Raw genomic sequence first — 20,094 nt, 5'->3', positions numbered from 1 at the left:
TCTTGGGAGAGCAATTCAATCAGCCGTTGATGCAAAATAAGCTGTTCCACTATAAGCTTTTACTGCTCGAGTACTCGTAGCCGTTGCTTGAAAGCTAACTTCATGCCCGGTCTTATAGGCTGCTAGCTAGGGCATGGGGAGCACTAAGGCTAAGGGGAAGGAACTGATTTAGTTAGCAAGACTAGCTGCTGTTTCATCACTAAGCGGTGCTGGAGAGAGAACTGGGGGCTTTTCCCACTCCGCGATAACTATGGAATTTCATAATAGAAAAAAGAAAGGATTTGATTTTAGGAAAGGTATGCCAGTTGCTGAAGCAGTACAGAGATTGCTTTGCATGGGACTATCATGAGATGACTGGTTTAGATAGGGAAGATTACACGTCAAACACAAAAAGGTAGCCTTAGAGTTTGAGACAGAAATCCCAAAAAATGGAAATTTTTTATCATGATGGTCCGTCTCTGGCACGGCAAGAACCGTAGGAGGAGAGTCACTGGAGAGATGGTGGCTTAGTATAGTGATGGGCAATCAGGGACTCAATTCCCCGGTACGAGCTCTATCCATCTAAATCCGAATAGCTCAGCAGAGTAAGGTTTCCCCGTGGATCCTCTCTCGGTTAGGGCTTCCCCCCTACTCCTTCACTCGTTCTCTTTACCGCGAATTCCTTTTTGGAAGGTTCTAATTTCATAAATGAACATACTCCTTGTTTCCTTTTGAAACTGAGAAGTGGTGATTGGAGTACCAAAACAGGAAGCTTTTTCTAATTGAATGCATGGGTTCTCCGGTGGAATGTTGTTAGTGGTCAGTTAGTGCTAAGGGGTTCCGGGCGGCAGAGGCAGACCGCCACATACACAAAAATCAAAAAATCATAATTGAAGAAAGCTCACAAGAGATCAAAGCGGCAGAAGAGAAAGGAACGTGTGATTCCCCATTAAGAGGTTTCCAAATACAGATGGGGGGAGTACGAGAGAAGAATGGTCGGGTGAGCACTAACTGAACACTGACCGAATTGGAGTAGGTAGGAGGCTTGCCGATTACAATAGCATGTAAGCGGTATGTCCGGCTAACTTACGACCCAAGCTGAGTAGGAAAGAAAGCTCTTAATAGAATAGCTCTCCTAAGTGCTCTCTTTCGAAACTCGTGCAATAAAACTTTCCGAAAGGCACTTTCATTCAATTTCTTTGATAGATATAGCGACAAGTTAGAGCTGAGAGGGCGCACCCATTCTCGAAATCCACTTTAATTAAAGCCTTTTCGAAGGCGAAATTTTCTCTTTTTTCAAGGTTTCGCTTCTATTTTCATAGAGTAAGTGTAGTATTCACTCTCTAGTAAAGGCACTCATTAGCTGGCAAAAGCGCTCTTCTTCTATTATTTCATTTTTAGTGCAAGTGTCGACTACACGAGCATTCCCTTACTCGGCAGAGCTTTCTCAAGAAAAAGGAAATAACAACGAGGGAAAATCTTTGATCTTCCATAGGCGCTTTTCGGACTACACGCCAGTCTTTTTCACCAAGAGCTTGTTCCGAAATGGGGCGCATGGGGGAAGTACTTTGGAATGATTTGATTGGGACGCTAGTGAGTTAATGAGCACTGTTTGCATGGTTCCATCAACCCTTTTCTTGCGTGTTCTGAATCGACTTCCTTATCTATAAAGAAGAGATGCCCCGTAGAAGACTCCAGGCCACCGAAGCTAACAAAAGGCTAAGGAGACCCATTTAGTTCTTTGTTCTTATGCCGACTAAAGTAACTTCAGGGGTTAGCTCTTCAAATGTTAAAAGAATAAGGGCAGCTAATTCATCCGCATCTGTTGGAGGAAGGAAGCCGAGAAGTAGAGGAGGGGTTTTTTCTTTCTTTTTCCCCTAAATAGCTCAGGTTCAACGCTTTTAAGCTGAAGTCTTGGCCAGTCCGTTCCCGGGTAATAGTAAGAACGAAGAGTTAGAACTATAAGATGAGGCTTCTAGTAGAGTAAGCGCGGACGGCACTCTTCCTTCTTTAATTTGTCAATAGTTTGAATCTGTAAAATAGTATGCGCAGACGAGCCGGCACCGGTCTTTATGGGCTTTTGCCTACCCCAGCTCATCCCTAACTATGGCTAGAGCTTAGGCTAGCTATTAGCCTAAGGTTACCGGCTACTCTATCCCCACCTGACCTCTCTGTCCACAGACGCTTTCCCTTCGCCCCTTGAATCTTTCTATTTCGGCTACAGAGCTAGGGATGGTAGATGCCAGTTTGCTTAAGACTTTGGAGTTCGAAGTGGAATGGATCTAATGAACTATTCCTCGCATCTCCTCCTTTAAAAAGGAAATTACCCACTAATCCTCATCGCAGTCCTGAGCCTTCTTTTATTACTTATTATAGTAATCCCGATCTGGGAAGAAAAGCTATTCTTCTTAGCAGTTGAAGAAGTGAATGGAATCACCCCGGGGTCCGAGAATACTAAGCAGACCTGAACTCCTCCCTTATAGTAGCTATTATGACAACAGATGCGGATTATGTAGCAAATGCCACATCTGAAGAAAGAAAAACTATATTTCTTCTTTCGATAGGAAGATCGAAGCCGAACGAACTTGACCACGTACTCGATCCAAAGCTCTAGGCATCACAAGAACGATACTACCGTCCCCAATCAAGTGGTCTTGGACAAGCTATCCAAGTGCGAAGACTTTTTGAATATATACTCTAATGAGGACCTCGTTAATAGGCTTTTTCGTTCTTACGGTACCTTGAGAAGTTCCTTTGACGATCTGAAGGTTCTTAAGCAGTTAAGGACTCCGTTGGGTGCCAAGTTTATAGACTATCTCCGTAAGCATAATTGGCCCGCGGAGTACACTCCTGAGGAACTCAAGGAAAAGTACGTCTTTTTGGACAGGGTTGCGTGCCCGCTCTGTTTTCAACGGCCAATCAAAACGAGACAGCTTTTCCTCTACGGTTGGCCTAGCACGCAGAAGACGCTTCTCTGGTGTTCTTCCGGCGGATGAAAATAAGAACCAACTAGCCAACCAGAAAAAAAGGCTTCCGTCCTCGGAACTAAAGCTGGTTCTATTCCGGACAAGAAAGCAAAGCCGGGGACCTAGGTGGGAGGAACTGACTTGACTGGTCAAATTCCGGTACTTAGTCATTCTACTGACAAAGAGAGGGGACCGCGGAGAGATCTATTGATGGAGTTCCGCTCACTGCTATTGGAGATACTGATTCCACATCCTCTGCTAAGTTCACATGTTCTTAAAGATGAAAATACAAAGATCTCGGGATATGAGACCCACCCTTTCTCGTTCCAGGCATTCCACTCTCCCTTGAATCTCTTAACAAAGGGCCACTTCGTTCACTTGTGCACTCAAAAGGCATAAGACAGCATATAAGATAGGCTGATCTTCAACCGCCGGAGGCTTTCTTCTAGAATGCGTTCTTTGGCACTCTAAGCCAATAAACATAGGATTCCATTCATTCCCTTCTGTGAATAGAATCCGTGCTAGTACTCGTGTATAGAAGTTTAAACTAAAGATGAAGAAAACTATTGTTTTTACGCTCCTCTCATGCAACCTTCGACCATGGCTTCCGCCGTCCCTACGTTGATTAGAAAGGCGAGTTGGGCGCAAGTTCGGAAAATCCTGATCCCTGGATCTGATTCTCACACCTCCCCATTAGATTGATGAATTGGAAGCGAAATGATGGAGAAGGAAGGGTGGAGAAAGATCTATAGAATCTACAACAACTGGGCGGGCCTTCCTCCGGGTCGAATAACAGAGGAGAAAGACGACCTGGTGTGAATTGGCTACTCAGATCATGGCCCGTTTACGTCAGCTGCTATTTTCACGGCTCGTCCCCCGCCTTATGGCATAGGAATCGTCGCAATCCGCTCCCGCCCTCTCCGGGACAAGAGGGATGTTCCGAATAGGCAACCAGGCCCCTTTTCCCTCCCTAAAAAAAAACTACAGAAACATTCTCGCCGAGTGACTCTGATCTGAAGGGTTCTTTTCAAAGCTATGGCATATCTTGGAAGAGGAGGCTATGGTCGATATGGTGCACATAGGAAAAAAAATGATGAGATGGTAAAGATTTTTCAACAGATGTCGAGGCAAATAGAGGTGTTGACGCAATTAGTAATGCCTCAGGCACAAGTCGGTGGAGTCCCAGCTACGGCGGAGAATCAACCGATCAATTCCATAGACATCAATCTCCATGGGACCACCAACAACCATCCGAAAAGAGGTCTTGCAAGGCTCGGATAAGAACCGGAGGGAGTTCTAGGGCCGAATATGAAAGGAGAAGGAAAGAAAACCATTGCTTTAACATGAATCATTCAAAGAAAGAGCTCTTGATGAGAAAGGTTCAATTCTTGGCCTGGGTTCTTGATCTATACTCAGGTTCACTTTGACTAGTTCATCAACAGTGGCTTGCTTTCTTGCCTTGTTATGAGTGCTCGCTCCCTTCACCGACCCACCCCCCTTGATTCTCCTTCCTAGCTTCTTTTACCGTTCTTTCTTTCTTCTCCTCCTAGGAGGAGAAGGCGGCTCCGCTGGGAAGTCTGTACGAGGTTTCTCGGTGAACTCTAAGGGACCTTGTAGCCGATAGGTCTCGCTGCATCATTCCGATCGACACTCGCAGATAGTCTTGAATGCTCGACTCATCAAGGACTCAGGTGGTGATGCCCGGCTTCGACAAGGCGCTCTGGCTTTGTATAGGAAGGATCCGAGAAAGATTCTATTACCTTGCTACGGTCCGCGGAGGGCTTAGCAGAGAGAATCTCTGTAGGAAGGGTACATTATCACAGACTGGGCGAAAGCCATGGGTTCGAACAATCTCAACTCCGTCCTGAATGGGGGAGCCAGCCCTAAAGTGAAAGTCAGGGCTTTGTTTTCAGGGCGATTTAGAACGCAAGTCAATGTCAATGCGGGGTTCAGCCATATGAAAAAAGAAGAATTTCTTTAAGTCCGGGAAAGCCTTTGAAGAATGTCAGCTTGGATCCATCAACTGTGATTGACTTTCCCTGTCCCTTGGGGGCTGGAAGAATGTTTTCACTTGAGAATGAATTTCACAGATTGAAAATCTTTCGCTGATGAATTTCCCTCTCCAAGACCAAGATGTGATGGTAGCGAGGGCCCTCTGAGATAGAATCTCGTTCTAGAAGGTTTTCCGCATCTGATCTATCTCCCGAAGATGAAGGCAGAGGGGCTCAGCGAGAAGAGGATTGTACCATGAGAGAAGCAAGGTTGGTAAATTCCTCTTTCCTTTGTGAAGCTCCATGAAATGGAAGTCACTGATCATTGTCCTGAATTCCAAGGTTGAGACTCGAGGGGGTCTCAGACCTCCCAATTTATCTTCACTGCTGCTAACTGCATTAGAATCACCAGCGACTATCCATGGTTCATAAAAATTGGATGCCATCCTCTCCAATTCCCTCCTCCAAAGTCGCCTCTTTCTTCTTTTTTTTGCTGCGGATCTCACACTTCTCAGTCTAGCTCCTCCAATCCACTTTTCTTGCCTCGTCGCGGCGGCTAGCTTCTCAAGTGGCTTTCTTGGTAAGCCCGCATCGGTACCCTATCTATCAATAAGAGGCCGGGGAAGGAGGAAAGCTTTAGCTTGAAGGGGGAATTGCCGTTTCACAGCCGCTCCTCTACAACTACCTTTCGCCTAACATGATCACGAATTCAGACAGAGAATTGCGTAGATAGGAGGAGGAAACGAACCAACCCACTTGTCCTGATCGGAATGATTGAAGAAAGAGAATGGTGGCCCCTTTCGCCCAGGGGACATCGTCGGGTCGGGGACAGGTGGTTACGCGCGCCCTCCTTTCATTTAAGGGGTGCCTTAGATATGGCCAGATAGATCTTGATATCGATAGATAGAAAGAGATATTGAGAAATGGATATTGATCTGGTTTCAAAATCTATGAACACCCTAAATATCCATTTGAAAAAAGAAATGAATAGATAGGGCGGAGCCGGCTGAAGGAAGGTCGTCAAGGACCCCCCTCCCCCTACCCCTATTCTCTTAGTTTAGTCATAAAGGTTCTGAAAGAATCTGGCTTCGACCGCAAGAAAGCCTGCTTGGAACGAATGTGAGAGGTATGAAAGCGCTCGACTGAAAGGCAAGCCTTCAAGGTCGAACGAAGTGAGAGGCAAGAAAAAGCATTTTGACAACCAACCTAATAGAAAGAGGAAAGATGCGCTCAAGCATGCGAAGACTTCGAGCTTCCCAACTCTTATAGATATAGAAAGGTTTGTCGAAAGGGGCTTCAATGTAGTTTAAGGGCGCGCAGGCCGGGCTAGCGCGCAATGGCTTTCTCTGAGAGGGGCGAAGCTTCTTCAAGCGGAGCTTGCTGCTCACTTGCTGTCTACTAAACGAGCCTTCACTGCCCCCCTATCTTTAATGAATCTTAAGTAAAGTGAAGTCAAATCAATGAAGTGAACAGCCCAACCTCTTTGTTTGAAGCTTTGCCAGGCATATTCATATGTTGAAGCTTTGTTTCCCCTAATTCCGAAACACAAGAATCAATAGACTTATTTATATAGTATAGGAAAAAGCTTCTCTTTGATAGCGGTCATAGGGGAGTTCAGAAAGATCTGATCGTAGATAGAGACTGAAACCTGTGCGGGGGTAGGGGCGGATGTAGCCAAGTGGATCAAGGCAGTGGATTGTGAATCCACCACGCGCGGGTTCAATCCCCGTCGTTCGCCCATCAACAAATGGACCGTTTGTTTCGGAGACACAAGACAAACCTAAAAAGCATTTTTCTTTTTTCAAGTAATCTCGAGGCTTTCAAACGCATCCAAGCAATTGGTATTCGATTGAAACATAGACATAGAAAGCATAGATTCGCGTCGCCTACTTGCTGAAAGCAAAAATGGAACGCCCGATCATTCATTGTATGACGTTTTTAAGACCTCACTAATCAGCCTTACACTTTTGAGTTCATAATGGAATGAAAGGAACACCCGGATGAAGAGAAAATCTCCCCTCCCTTTTACTAAACCATGGGAGCCCCGAGTAGTTTACCGGACAAATTGAGTTGTCGTGACGATACCTTTCTTAGTGGAAGATCGGAAAAAACTTCTCTTCATCACGAGACTGATCGGATCTGCCGTAGACACCCGAGAGACCTCCACAAGGCAGGCTAAAAGAGTAAGAAGACAAGAAGCAAAGAGTTATGCTTTCATTTCTTTGTTGAGATTGAAATCAAGTTCTTTAAAAAGGGGGTAGGTATAATGCACGCAGGTCAAGTCAAGAAAAGGACTTCCTTACTTTTCTTTTATAGTAGTCTTAATGACTAGTAGTTTGAAGCCTTAAGAAAGCGGTTTTTTCGACACTCGCTTCCTTCGTCTTAAGTCAAGTTCAGTTTACTTTTTCGATTCTGGCGAGATCGATTTTTTTTCCAGGTTCAAGAGGAAGGAGAGGTTTGAAGACGTGAGACCGGAATTCAATTCCACGACTACAAGCGGGAGAGGAAGGAAGCCCAATGGTGCTTTTACGAAAGTACGGTCCCGGTGGCTAATAACTTCTCGACACTATCGAACCTGAAATCCACTCTCAATCGCTCTTTTTAGGTTGGCATAATATAGAAAGAGAGTGCCAAGAAAGAACACATACCTATCACTTTTGGAACCCTTACTCAACATAGGGTCCAAAAACCCTACATACCCCTTTTTTTAGAGCGTATAAGGGGAAAAGAGCTCTTGCGTCGTTAGCCGCTTTTCAGCATTTCCTGCCTGAGTTGTTGACCATCACCTGACCTGACCTCACGCGGGAGGCCCCGCGCCGAGTGATTCCCCCCCCAAAAAGTCTACATGTGATGTTCCGAAAACAGAAACATGTGATTTAGTATATTAGAACCCATTTTGGGGTGCAACCAGGGAACAACTATCAACTAGTTTGAAAAGTTCTTCCATTCATTTAGTAATGGAAGTCATCCGTTGTCACTTTCTAAGGGTATGGTAGAGGCGCTTGAGAAGGTGGACAATCAAGACCTAACGAGAGGCTGAATTCAAACACACCCAAGATCCACAAAAATCGTACGAACATCTATGGAGCGTAGCAAGGAACCTTGGCTTCAGCTCTCGTCACCTTACTCAATCCTACAGCGGAAACTCGAGTCGAGGCGCTGCAAGCGAGCGAAATGGATCAGCAAAGGCTTGTTCTGGACCACGCTGCTAGATTGATACTGCCAGCTTATTTTGGGATGACTGCCATCTTCCTATTTGAGTAAGGAATGAATATCGGACCTTACTGACGTTCAACCGACGACCGGGCCTAGTGGTGCTTGCGGCTTTTCCTATTTCGGCTTGGATTGAAAATACTGGATAGGAAAGGAAAACTGTCCAGCCTTTCAAACCCTACTAAGTAAAGGGGGATGTGTTGTTGGCTGCTTTAACCCCACTTCTGCTCAACATCGATCCTCTCACATACTTCCTCAAGCGGCGGAACACTGAATGCCCAAGCAGTTACACGTTGTTGATTTCATACTCCTCCGGTAGAGCCAACAACCATTCAGTGAATTGTCTTGTGTTACTGCGTTTCAAGACGTTCACTGAATCCTTCACGATGTTTTGGTGGCAGGTACTAGTACATCGAAGCCTTAGAGAGCCGCTGGACTCTAGACAAGCCGTTACGAAGCGCCATCAGCCCAGGTCAGGCGACCCGAAAGGACCAGACATAAAGCACCCGCTAAGGAAAACGGTAAATAAGACAAGCCAAGCAATCAAGCTGGCAAGTAAGGGATACAGGATGGATTTTTCCAAGGTGGGTGAACCTCCTTATATATTCAGCCACATGTGCGGGTGTGAAAGGATTTTTTGGCCTCGGCCATTCTTCTATGAAATATCGATTCTATCAATCATTCTATTTCAGAAAAAAATCCCCCCTTCATAAGTAAGGCCCCGTGATTCCCCAAACTAGCTCCTGGCCTTACCCGGCGGAACCGGCCGGGGGTATTCGGCATGGGCGGAGAGAGCATCTGAAGGGTTGCTTCACCAAAGGTGATCACACACCGACCCGGGCAATCACTAGCTACAATCGATGGAATTTTTATTGATTATATGAAGGCGGCCGGCCGCCTGAAGCCCCACCCGCCTTTTCTATATAGCCGCATAACCATAACAAGTCTTCTCTAATGCCATACCAAACCCAGACCTTTCCTACAAGGAAAGCAAGAACCCGCAGCTCCCCTTCTTGAACAACCAAGGCACAGCTTGAAAAGCAAAAGCTAGAATACTCCATTTTCTAGATCCCTCCGTGGTTATCCCCGAATCCCCTAATGTTTCGTCCTCCACGAATGTGGCACCTGTCTTGAGGAATCCCTAACAGGTGATGAACAACCATTGAGGTAACCACCGGAGCCCAGGGGCAAGACTGATGTAATGCGAAGCGCTCTCCTTAAACCGCTTTCTAGAAGCCTTTAAGTAAGGAACTTTCTTAGTGGGTATTGGCTCATTGAACACTAACTTAAACCCAAAATTCAGCTGGTGCGAAATGCGCGGGAAACTGCGCATCGTGTTAAGGCTAGGGCCGCTGGGTTGATTCTATAATAGACAGGAAACATCCGTTCTACTTACTATAGGATCGTTGGGGACGACGGTTCAAGCTCTATTCCATTCCCTTTCTTGCTTGCCTATCTTGCTTCTTTCCTAGCCCTAGGGATCAGTTCACTGCTTTCTGCTATTATTCAATGGAGAGTTAGAGAGACATCAAAAAGAAAGGTTTTTCTTCTTCTCCCTTCACTGACCTACTTCTTCCAATAGCAGTCAAGCTCTAGACAAAAAGGCACTTTATTGCACCAACAGACGTGGCCTAAGGGGGTTCGGGTTCAGAAGACACTAACGAACAGGTGAAAACATGACTTTTGAAGGGCCTTTCCGCAGTGGCAAGCGTACAATTCCAATCCCCTCTAGTCAGCCTGAACCGTTTTCCCGCACTAGTACTACCAATAGTCTCTTTGCCCGTCCCGGCTTTCTCTTACCCGCTTTCACTAGAAGCCCTACTAGTTCGGGAGCGTGCCTAGCAGCATAGCCTACAGTAGCCCCTCATTCAGGTGATCCGGCCACTAAGTGGATTCCGGAGTAGGTTCAGTAGGGGAGAGATGCGCGCTGATACACAGAATTTTTCTTGCACCTTTGATACCCATTGTAAAAGTAATTAAAACGTGTTATAGCGCTAAATAATGGGCATAGAATGATTTTGACTTACGAGTAACAGGCTCTGAAAGAGGTTCATCAACTACGGAGGATCAATTAGCATTACCTCAACCGAAATTGGCACATGAACACTCGAAACCGCCTCTCTTCTTGTCCCGAAACCTTAGACGGGCGACTATGCTTAATAAACGGATATGCTGCTTTGCCATGGGTTGATTTCAGCTGCTCTTTTGGGGAGGACAAGTAGTTTGACTTTAGTACTCAATTTGAGACTTCATAGACTACTTGGCGGTAGTAAGCCTAGGTCCATCATTGGCTGGTAGTCTTCTACCGACATCCTCCGCTTACTGTTATCGTCCGCTCTTCTTACCTTACCTAATCGAATTCAAAAATCGTCTGGTACTCCGCTCTCGCTTTCCTGGTGAAGGGGAGATTGATTCAATTGCGACAACAGCTTATTCTCTTGATTCATGTCCACCCTCTTCTTCGCCCCTTATACCTTGCTTTGCGTGGATTAACTGTAACAAGCAGAGCGGATAAGGCTAAAAACGTATATGAAGACAAGAGCTGATTCTATCAAAGAGCCAACCATGGCATTCGATGCCTATTCTTAATGATCACCTGCCTAGTCTGCTACTAATGATTAACTGTGGTATTTGTTCTGCTTGGGCATAGATTCAAAACTATGGATTCAATTCCAAGGATGGAGGATTCGAAACCTTTCCTTAGTGCAACGATAGATCGCCTTGCTTGCCTCTCCAAAAGAGTCGCCCCTACCTTAAAGTAGAATAAAGTAAGAAGAAAATCCCGGTTAAGACCATATCTTACGATACTCTTTCCATTCCGATTGGAGGGATTGCTGTCAATTAGCAAGGAATAACATCTTTCAGAGAGACCCGCCCCCTACTTGCTGTTAAGGTAAGGACTTCGGGCACGGCTCGCTCCCTTGCGTTTTCCTATAGTAAGTGGCTATGGCCGGTCTTAGGTCAAGAGCTAATCGTAATCGTGGAAGCTTTAAAGCGCACGGGAACTCTTTATCTTTAGCAGAGATTTTTTTCGAAAGCGAAGGAAAACGAATCTCAAAAAATGTTGTTTAGTGGCTAGGGTCAAAGGCTAATTAGCTCAAAACCTTAAAGATTGGCTAGGTCGACCCTTTAACTCTTTTTCCATACCATAAAGAGAAAGGGGAAATCAGCTTATGCACCCAAGCATAAAGAGGAGTAGCCCTTCTTGCCAGCGAGGTAGTTACTACGAAGCAAGCATACGAGTCCGCATCGGGTGAATTGAAAGATATCTACCAGTTCCTTTATTGATTGATGAGCTGTTAGCTGTATTGCTTTAAGCCAGTTTCTCTTCGCTTCGTCCCTTCCTCTCCCGCTTGTAGTCGTGGAATTTCATTCCGGTCTCACGTCTTCAAACCTTTGCAAGAAAGTCGTTCTAGGCTTTCTTTGCGAAGAGAAAATCTCTTCTTTTTTTGGAAGCATTTTATCAGTCTGTCGGAAACGATGGAACCAGTTCTAGTTCTTCTAGGAAGCCTGGTCTGGATCTAAATTCTACCACAGCTGCCGAAAACTCTTATTTTTTAGAAGAGCTTTCGCGGGTAGAAGAATTAGAAAGAAAAAGAAATTCGGGCGAAGCGCTTTCCAAAGAAGAATTAGAGGAGCTAAAATGCCGCTTAGACCGGCTGCAGGAAGTAGTAACAGAAGGAAAGAGCAAGCCCTTCAAAGAAAAATGGAAAGAATACCCCGACGAGATCAGGAAAGAAATAGAGGAGGAAAAAAGGAGTTCGGCTTTTAAGAGAAAACTGGAAACCTTCGAAGAGGATAGGTCTCGGAGAAGAAATGAAGGCCGCTCCTAATTTCTTCTTTCTTTTTTGAAAAAGTGAGAACTGTTGGGAAAAAGCAACCAACCTCTAGGAACCTTATAAACAACTAAATAAGGGTCACCAAGTTGGTATGGAAGAACTGCTGCGCCGCGGGAAATCCTTCTCTATACAAGTTCTCGGACGAGGTTCTCCTCTGGAAATGAACAGAACTTTGATAGGCGGAATCGGCAAATTGCTTCTACCGAGTTCCCCAACAGTAGCTTAGCTTAGTAGCTTAACTCTTTCTACTGGCGTGGCGCTGCTGGATGCTTCTGATCAATAGAACAAGAAGAGGAGTCAGCCAAAAAGAAAGACCACCAAAAGTAACGACCACCAAGATACGCATAGTAATTAGATCTTTTGATCACCCATTTTTGGAAAACAATTTTTTGGGGCTTCCGCCTTACACACGGAAGATTGGATTGCCTGAATCACGAGTCTTATATACTGTGTTACGATCACCTCATATTGATAAAAAGTCCAGAGAACAATTTGAAATGGAAAGAAAGAAACAATTTTTGGTCATAAAAACAGAAAGGCATGAATTGCGCAAGAAGTTATTTCGGTTAAAACGCCGTGCGACTCGGAGGACATAAGACTGATTGGTCAAGCCAAAAAGATTGCCGACTGGATGCTCCTACCCCACCATCCCTGGTCCTTTACCTTACCTTAAAAAGAAAAAAAGAAGAAAAAGAGGAGGTATGAAGCGTGGGAAATAATGCAAGAAGTCTATATGATAGAAGAGGTAACCTTAAGGAGTGGCGGCAACCCTCTTGATTGATCAACGCGAGTGAACTGTGCTTAGACGCTTCGTAAAACCGCACCGATCTACGAGAGGAACTGATAGATGAGTAGGCTTCCCCTTTCGATTCACGGAATGTGATCTGGGACACGATGGGAGTTTGCGTGCCTCGGTAGGAAAGAGATCACCGGAGTATAGCACAAGATCGCTTTTTCTTGCTGCCATGGGGTCGACCTGTGAACAAGGTAAACCCAATGGGAACCAAAAAACGGGCGGTACCGCATTGGGCAGAAGACGATCCAAAAAGCGAAGGCTCACCCAGCTGAAGGAAGGGGCTTTGGAAGCTTACCTTATTATTAAAAAGGGAAAGGGGCAACCTATCTTACTAATAATAAGAAAGGGGGTGAGATAGGCAAGAGGTAGCTTGCTTCCAAGCCGGCCCGACCGCGAGGAATAAAAAGATCTTTGCCGGTGCTGACTTGGATCTCGGGTGACGGAATAAGGCGGCCAGAAGCGACGAGCAGTCGCGGTCGAAGCTTGGCTCTAGCCGATAGGCTAGCAGTAAGCCTGGCTACAGCGAAGCGCTTACCAAGCGCGAAGGAAAGGGCCTTCGCCACTTGAGCCGTATGCGGGGGAACTCGCACGTGCGGTTCTTAGGGGGGGGCTAGTAAGAGCCATCCCATCCCAATAGCGTATATTTGGAGCTCAATATGAAATCCTATTTTCTTGCAAGACCCGTTCGGATAAGGGAAAACTCCAGAGATTGCTTTGAAGTAAGATCCTTGCCTTGACCTTTTCCTGAACCAGAACCGGGGGAGGGTGAGAGGAAAAGGGGATCATAATGTCCCATCAATAAAGTGAGGGCTTTCCATTCTTCCTTCCCCCCCCCTTTTCAATAAATAAGCCCCGCTCTGCTCCCTAAGGGGCCCCTCTCTGATAAGGAAGGAAACGAAAGAATCTCCATTTTATGACAAATCCGGTCCGATGGCTGTTCTCTACTAACCACAAGGATATAGGGACTCTGTATTTCATCTTCGGTGCCATTGCTGGAGTGATGGGCACATGCTTCTCAGTACTGATTCGTATGGAATTAGCACGACCCGGCGATCAAATTCTTGGTGGGAATCATCAACTTTATAATGTTTTAATAACGGCTCACGCTTTTTTAATGATCTTTTTTATGGTTATGCCGGCGATGATAGGTGGATCTGGTAATTGGTTTGTTCCGATTCTGATAGGTGCGCCTGACATGGCATTTCCACGATTAAATAATATTTCATTCTGGTTGTTGCCACCAAGTCTCTTGCTCTTATTAAGCTCAGCCTTAGTAGAAGTGGGTAGCGGAACTGGGTGGACGGTCTATCCGCCCTTAAGTGGTATTACCAGCCATTCTGGAGGAGCAGTTGATTCAGCAATTTCTAGTCTTCATCTATCTGGTGTTTCATCCATTTTAGGTTCTATCAATTTTATAACAACCATCTTCAACATGCGTGGACCTGGAATGACTATGCATAGATCACCCCTATTTGTGTGGTCAGTTTTAGTGACAGCATTCTCACTTTTATTATCACTTCCGGTACTGGCAGGGGCAATTACCATGTTATTAACCGATCGAAACTTTAATACAACCTTTTCTGATCCCGCTGGAGGGGGAGACCCCATATTATACCAGCATCTCTTTCGGTTCTTCGGTTTTAAATGGCCCTTTTCAGATTCAAATCTGAATACGCATTGCGCTATATGCTGGGACTGTCTGCTTAATGGTACTCCTACTATGTTCATAAGTGGTTTTTTACCCCGATCTAGTAAAAATGGGGTATCTAAGACACAATCAGCAGGTAACCAACGACATAAAAGCAGTCTAGTAGGAACCTCAGAGACTACACGCGCAACAACTTATCCTAAATCCTTCTGTGAATGGCTAGCTGGAATTATCGATGGTGATGGAAGTATTCAAGTTAGTAAAAAAGGATACACTTCTCTTGAAATTACTATGGGACTTGAAGATCTACCACTACTACGATATATCCAACATACGCTTGGTGGAAGTATTAAAATGCGAGCAGGTGCTAAAGCTTATCGTTATCGACTACATAATCACCTTGGTATGATTAAACTAATGAATTGTATAAATGGTCATATTCGACATTCAACACGACTACTTCAACTACATCGTGTCTGTCAAGTACTGGGAATCCCCGTAATTCTACCTATTCCACTTGATGCTCAATCAAATTGGTTTGCAGGATTCTTTGATGCTGATGGTACTCTTAGTATAGCTATGAAGCATGGACTACCTCAACTAAGTATTCGAGTAACTAATAAACTTCTACAAGATGTAGAGTCTTATAAGGTAATATTTGGAGGAAGTCTCTACTTTGATAGTAGTCAAAATGGTTACTATCAATGGTCTGTACAAAGTCGAAAAGATGTTATCATGATGCTAGATTACTTTAAATCAAATACTTTCCGAAGTCATAAATCACGACGATTCTTCCTTATTGAGGAATATTACAGTCTTTACGATCTCAAAGCATTTAAACCTGACAGTCTTCACCATAAAGTATGGCTAGCTTTCCTAGATAAATGGAATAAGTTGATGATATAGTCCACCTTTCTTCTATTCATCCGATTAGTAGAAGAGAGAAGCATCCAGAGGTGTATATTCCCATTCTGCCTGGATCCGGTATCATAAGTCATATCGTTTCGACTTTTTCAGGAAAACCGGTCTTCGGGTATCTAGGCATGGTTTATGCCATGATCAGTATAGGTGTTCTTGGATTTCTTGTTTGGGCTCATCATATGTTTACTGTGGGCTTAGACGTTGATACCCGTGCCTACTTCACCGCAGCTACCATGATCATAGCTGTCCCCACTGGAATCAAAATCTTTAGTTGGATCGCTACCATGTGGGGGGGTTCAATACAATACAAAACACCCATGTTATTTGCTGTAGGGTTCATCTTTTTGTTTACCATAGGAGGACTCACTGGAATAGTTCTGGCAAATTCTGGACTAGACATTGCTCTACATGATACTTATTATGTAGTTGCACATTTCCATTATGTACTTTCTATGGGAGCCGTTTTTGCTTTATTTGCAGGATTTCACTATTGGGTAGGTAAAATCTTTGGTCGGACATACCCTGAAACTTTAGGTCAAATCCATTTTTGGATAACTTTTTTTGGGGTTAATCTGACCTTCTTTCCCATGCATTTCTTAGGGCTTTCGGGTATGCCACGTCGCATTCCAGATTATCCAGATGCTTACGCTGGATGGAATGCCCTTAGCAGTTTTGGCTCTTATATATCCGTAGTTGGGATTTGTTGTTTCTTCGTGGTCGTAACAATCACTTCAAGCAGTGGAAAGAACAAAAGATGTGCTCCAAGTCCTTGGGCTGTTGAACAGAATCCAACCACATCGGAATGGATGGTACAAAGTCCTCCAGCTTTTCATACTTTTGGAGAACTTCCAGCTATCAAGGAGACGAAAAGCTATGTGAAGTAAAAGAAGAAAAGGTCGACGATTGCTACTAAGAACCTAACAGAACTTTTGTCACGATCAGAATAAAGGGGAGTTCGCTGGGCCTGTCCCAGAGGTGCTGGTTCGAATCCAGCTCGTGATAATCCCGCATCAAAAAGGGTCTTAACAGCTCAAAATGAGGTCCCCTTCGGACAAAGAAATAGGAAATGGAAGAACTCAAGGCCTGAAATCTATGTCTTCAAGTCCTACCACTATCGAAGCAGAGTAAGCTCCTTCTGCTGTAAAGAAGTTTTCTTAAGGATGTGCTCCCGGCGTTGGGGAATAAGTATCATACTGAGCCAAGGATCAGGACGTAGCGACTAATATTCCTTCTCCTACTTTTTAGGTCTTTCTAGAGTTCTCATCTCGGTCAAAAGACGATTTTGTTGAATGAGATTCGGACTCTTTATCCCAACGAGTTACATACCTGGAGCGACTAGTAAGGACTTGAAGATTCCATCTATATGGCATCCTCGGGTCTGTCTGAGGGTCAGGTATTTCATTGGAAAGAGAAGTCTCTCTCTTTGGGTCAGGTGCAAGGCTCAGCCAATGGAAGTGAAACTCCCCATTAGATAATATGTCTTCAACAACACTCACATCTTGATCAAAGGGTACCGGAGAGAAAGCCTCAAGACAGCACACCGCATCATGTCTCTTGAGCAAGTCCCCTGTCGGATTTCTACGAGCAGGATACAGATCACTATTGGCAGAGTGCCACTCCACGGCTTTCCCTTTTTCGGGCTGCTCTTCCAGCCTTCCTGTGCCCATCTTCGCTTGGGCCGGCTCCGAGGCTCTACCCTGGCTTTTCATTGGTTTCTCCCGGGGGCCTTTATCGTATCGCGCGCGCATCTTCAAGCAATCGGCGGGGGAGGCGCCGAATACATAGACGAGGCGGTCCCGGGAATGAAAGTCCATTCCTTCGTGCTCTGGAAACTCCTTAACAACACTTCGGTTGAACAAAAAAGGAAAAATCTTGTGAAACCGTAGCGTAGGCGAAACCTGGCAAGACAAGTCGATGGCACGGGAACTGATGTTGATCGTGTAGCTGAGGAGATAGACTCTTTGAAGAGGGGGAGGGGGAAGGAGCCCTTGACCCGCAACAGATAGAGGAGGATTTATTCAATTACATAGTTTGGGCTCCTAGAATATGGCGCCCTTGGGCCTTTCTATTTGATTGTATTGAAAGGCCCAATGAATTGGGATTTCCCTATTGGTCCAGGCCATTTTGGGGCAAGCGGATCATTTATGATGAAGAGGATGAGCTTCAAGAGAATGATTCGGAGTTCTTGCAGAATGGAACCGTGCAGTACCAGACACGAGATAGATCTTCCAAAGAACAAGGCCCTTTTCGAATAAGTCAATTCATTTGGGACCCTGCGGATCCACTCTTTTTCCTATTCAAAGATCAGCCCCCTGGCTCTGTGTTTTCACATCGAGAATTTATTGCAGATGAAGAGATGTCAAAGGGGCTTCTTACTTCCCAAACAGATCCTCCTACATCTATATATAAACGCTGGTTTATCAAGAATACGCAAGAAAAGCACTTTGAATTGTTGATTAATCGTCAGAGATGGCTTAGAACCAATAGTTCATTATCGAATGGATCTTTCCGTTCTAATACTCTATCCGAGAGTTATCAGTATTTATCAAATCTGTTCCTATCTAACGGAACGCTATTGGATCAAATGACAAAGACATTGTTGAGAAAAAGATGGCTTTTCCCGGATGAAATGAAAATTGGATTCATGTAACGGGAGAAAGATTTCCCATTCCTTAGCCGGAAAGATATGTGGCTATGCTATGAAAGAGGGATTAAGTGGAACAGAATTGACTGGGTGGTAGAGTCGTGGAAACGCTTCTTTCTTCCATATTTTATTTGGGACCTTAGCTCCATGGAACAATATGTTACTGCTGAAAGACGGAAGAATTGAAATCGTAGATCAAAACACTATGTATGGGTGCTATGAGCTGCCTAAACAAGAATTCTTGAACAGCGAACAACCAGTTCAGATATTCACAACCAAGAACTACTGGATTCTCTTCTCTTTCAGATAGGCCCTGAAAGGAGAAGGAAGGCTGGAATGCCAACGGGCGTCTATTATTTAATTCACCCGACCCGATAGTACCCATTTTGGGAATGTCCAGTGCCAAAGTCACTGAATGGGTAAGTCGCCAATCCCTGGACTATGTAATGTACTTTATCTGCTGGGTTACGTTACGGGCGGGCATTTTACCAGAGGTTTCGAATCTATGATTCCTGTTGAAGCATATACTCGGGGGGTGGGTTCAGGGCGGAGCAGACTCCCCATTCATTAGATAGAGAAGATCACCAAGATTTCGTGATCCGCTGCCGAACTTATTCCAATTCCAAGAGCTCGGATCGAATCCCATTCCCACAAAACCGGATCCTGTTCTTGCTTCTGCTACTGAAGAAGGGAAACTCATACCTCTTGGTCGAGAAACTCTCGTACCCAAGTTACTATTATCCCTTCGATCTGTCCTTTAGAAGGCCTTTTCTGTTCCATACCTTTCTTTGGTTTCATCCAGTGAAAGAAAGACGGATTCTTTCTTTCCTGTTGCCACGTCGAACCTCTCTTCTTTTGCATCCGCTGCAATCCCAGTTGACTCAACAACCTTACCGACGAGCTACCCTTTCCCCAAACCCTAACTTCGAAGAAAAGTCACCGTCTTGTATTAGTCGAGAGATTCAGTTTCATAGTGCTACTCCGATCTTGAGCTTTCTCCTGATCCCCATTCTGTGCCCGATCCTCCTGCTTATTTATTTCATTTCAATGGAACCTTCTTCCTCGGAACTGGCAACAGATCTAGCTGCTTATCTAGCTGCGGACTCTATTGCTGTTGATTATCCGGTTTCGGCTTATTCGCTTGAGGTTGAGTCTCTGGTTGAAACCCCTCTTTGTTCGGGTCGGGTTTCGCCCCTCTCCTCTCATAGCATCCCTAGCCGCTACCCTCTTACTGGCGGAGAGCTTGATCTTCTTTCACCCTGAGGGCTTAGCTGGGCAAGAGACAATAGGGAGAGGTTCTAATCTGTAGAATAAGGTTAGGAAGTCAAGTATGATTCTCTCTTAGTCTGACGGTAGTTAAGTAGAAGTCTTGGATTGGTTTTTTATACTGCTGTTGCCCGAACACCGAGCATAAGGTTTAGCCGGTCAGTGTAGTCTCCTTCCTTCCATTCCTTTCCGGGCGAGACTGACGGTTGGACTTTTTTCAATAAAACTCTTGGTTGCTGAGTAAGTGTTTTCTCTTTCCCTGTAGTGCTTGTCTTGTCCTTGTCTTGGAAAGGCATTGAATCTAAAGATAAAGAAGGTTAATGGACGAATAAGGAAATGTTTACCTAGCACAGGTAATTCCTATACCACTCTGTCTTAACTAAAGAGCAGAGACCTCCTTATACGATAGGCAGATGGAAGCAACTACTCTTTGTCTTATATCCCGGTCAAGCAAGCAAGGAAGAGGATATCTTATATATTATACCCTCCCTCTCGGTCGGGCTAGCTACATTTACCACGTCTTGTCTCAAATAACGACTTTTTTTATATGTTATTCCTTTCTAGTTAGTTAATACATATGAGATTAGTAGATTAGAGATAGGTGTAGGTACCTTTCTTCCTTAAGAGATGTGCCACTTTTTCTCGATCGAAAGCAGAAGCACTTTCTTACTCTACCGAAAACACTTAAACTGGCCTACCCAGTATCAAAGTAAGTAAACTCCCACTGGATGGTAAAGAGCACTAGATGGACTAGAAGGGGATGAAGGGAAAGTCTTACGGGATCGAATCACTTACTTATAATTCGAAGCACTCTGCCTTCAAGGCATTAGA

The 20,094-nt window shown here is 44.8% G+C and overlaps 2 protein-coding genes across 2 annotated transcripts in view; both read left to right on the top strand.

Annotated features, from left to right (window-relative positions):
* The window catches only part of LOC140007590 (uncharacterized), a 15,820-nt gene extending 2,400 nt beyond the window's left edge, over positions 1-13,420 (top strand). The window contains 1 exon segment of the mRNA XM_072050362.1: positions 1-13,420. This exon segment is cut by the window's left edge and continues 1,577 nt beyond it. The gene's annotated coding sequence lies outside the window, so the exon portion shown is untranslated.
* Positions 13,421-13,697: 277 nt separating this feature from the next.
* On the top strand, positions 13,698-15,580 carry LOC140007589 (intron-encoded DNA endonuclease aI4-like). The gene has a single exon (XM_072050361.1). The coding sequence runs from the start codon at positions 13,698-13,700 to the stop codon at positions 15,336-15,338; it is 1,641 nt and encodes a 546-aa protein (XP_071906462.1). The 3' UTR covers positions 15,339-15,580.
* Positions 15,581-20,094: the final 4,514 nt, after the last annotated feature.

This window comes from Coffea arabica, chromosome 5c, assembly GCF_036785885.1.
Source record: "Coffea arabica cultivar ET-39 chromosome 5c, Coffea Arabica ET-39 HiFi, whole genome shotgun sequence".
Taxonomy (NCBI): Eukaryota; Viridiplantae; Streptophyta; class Magnoliopsida; order Gentianales; family Rubiaceae; genus Coffea; species Coffea arabica.
The sequence above is the reverse complement of the archived record's forward strand: the minus strand, read 5'-3'. Positions and strand labels throughout refer to the sequence as shown.

What these genes read in the sequence shown, in the direction of transcription:
- LOC140007589 (XM_072050361.1), top strand. Translation starts at nt 13,698, where the DNA reads ATGACAAATCCGGTCCGATGGCTGTTCTCTACTAACCACAAGGATATA.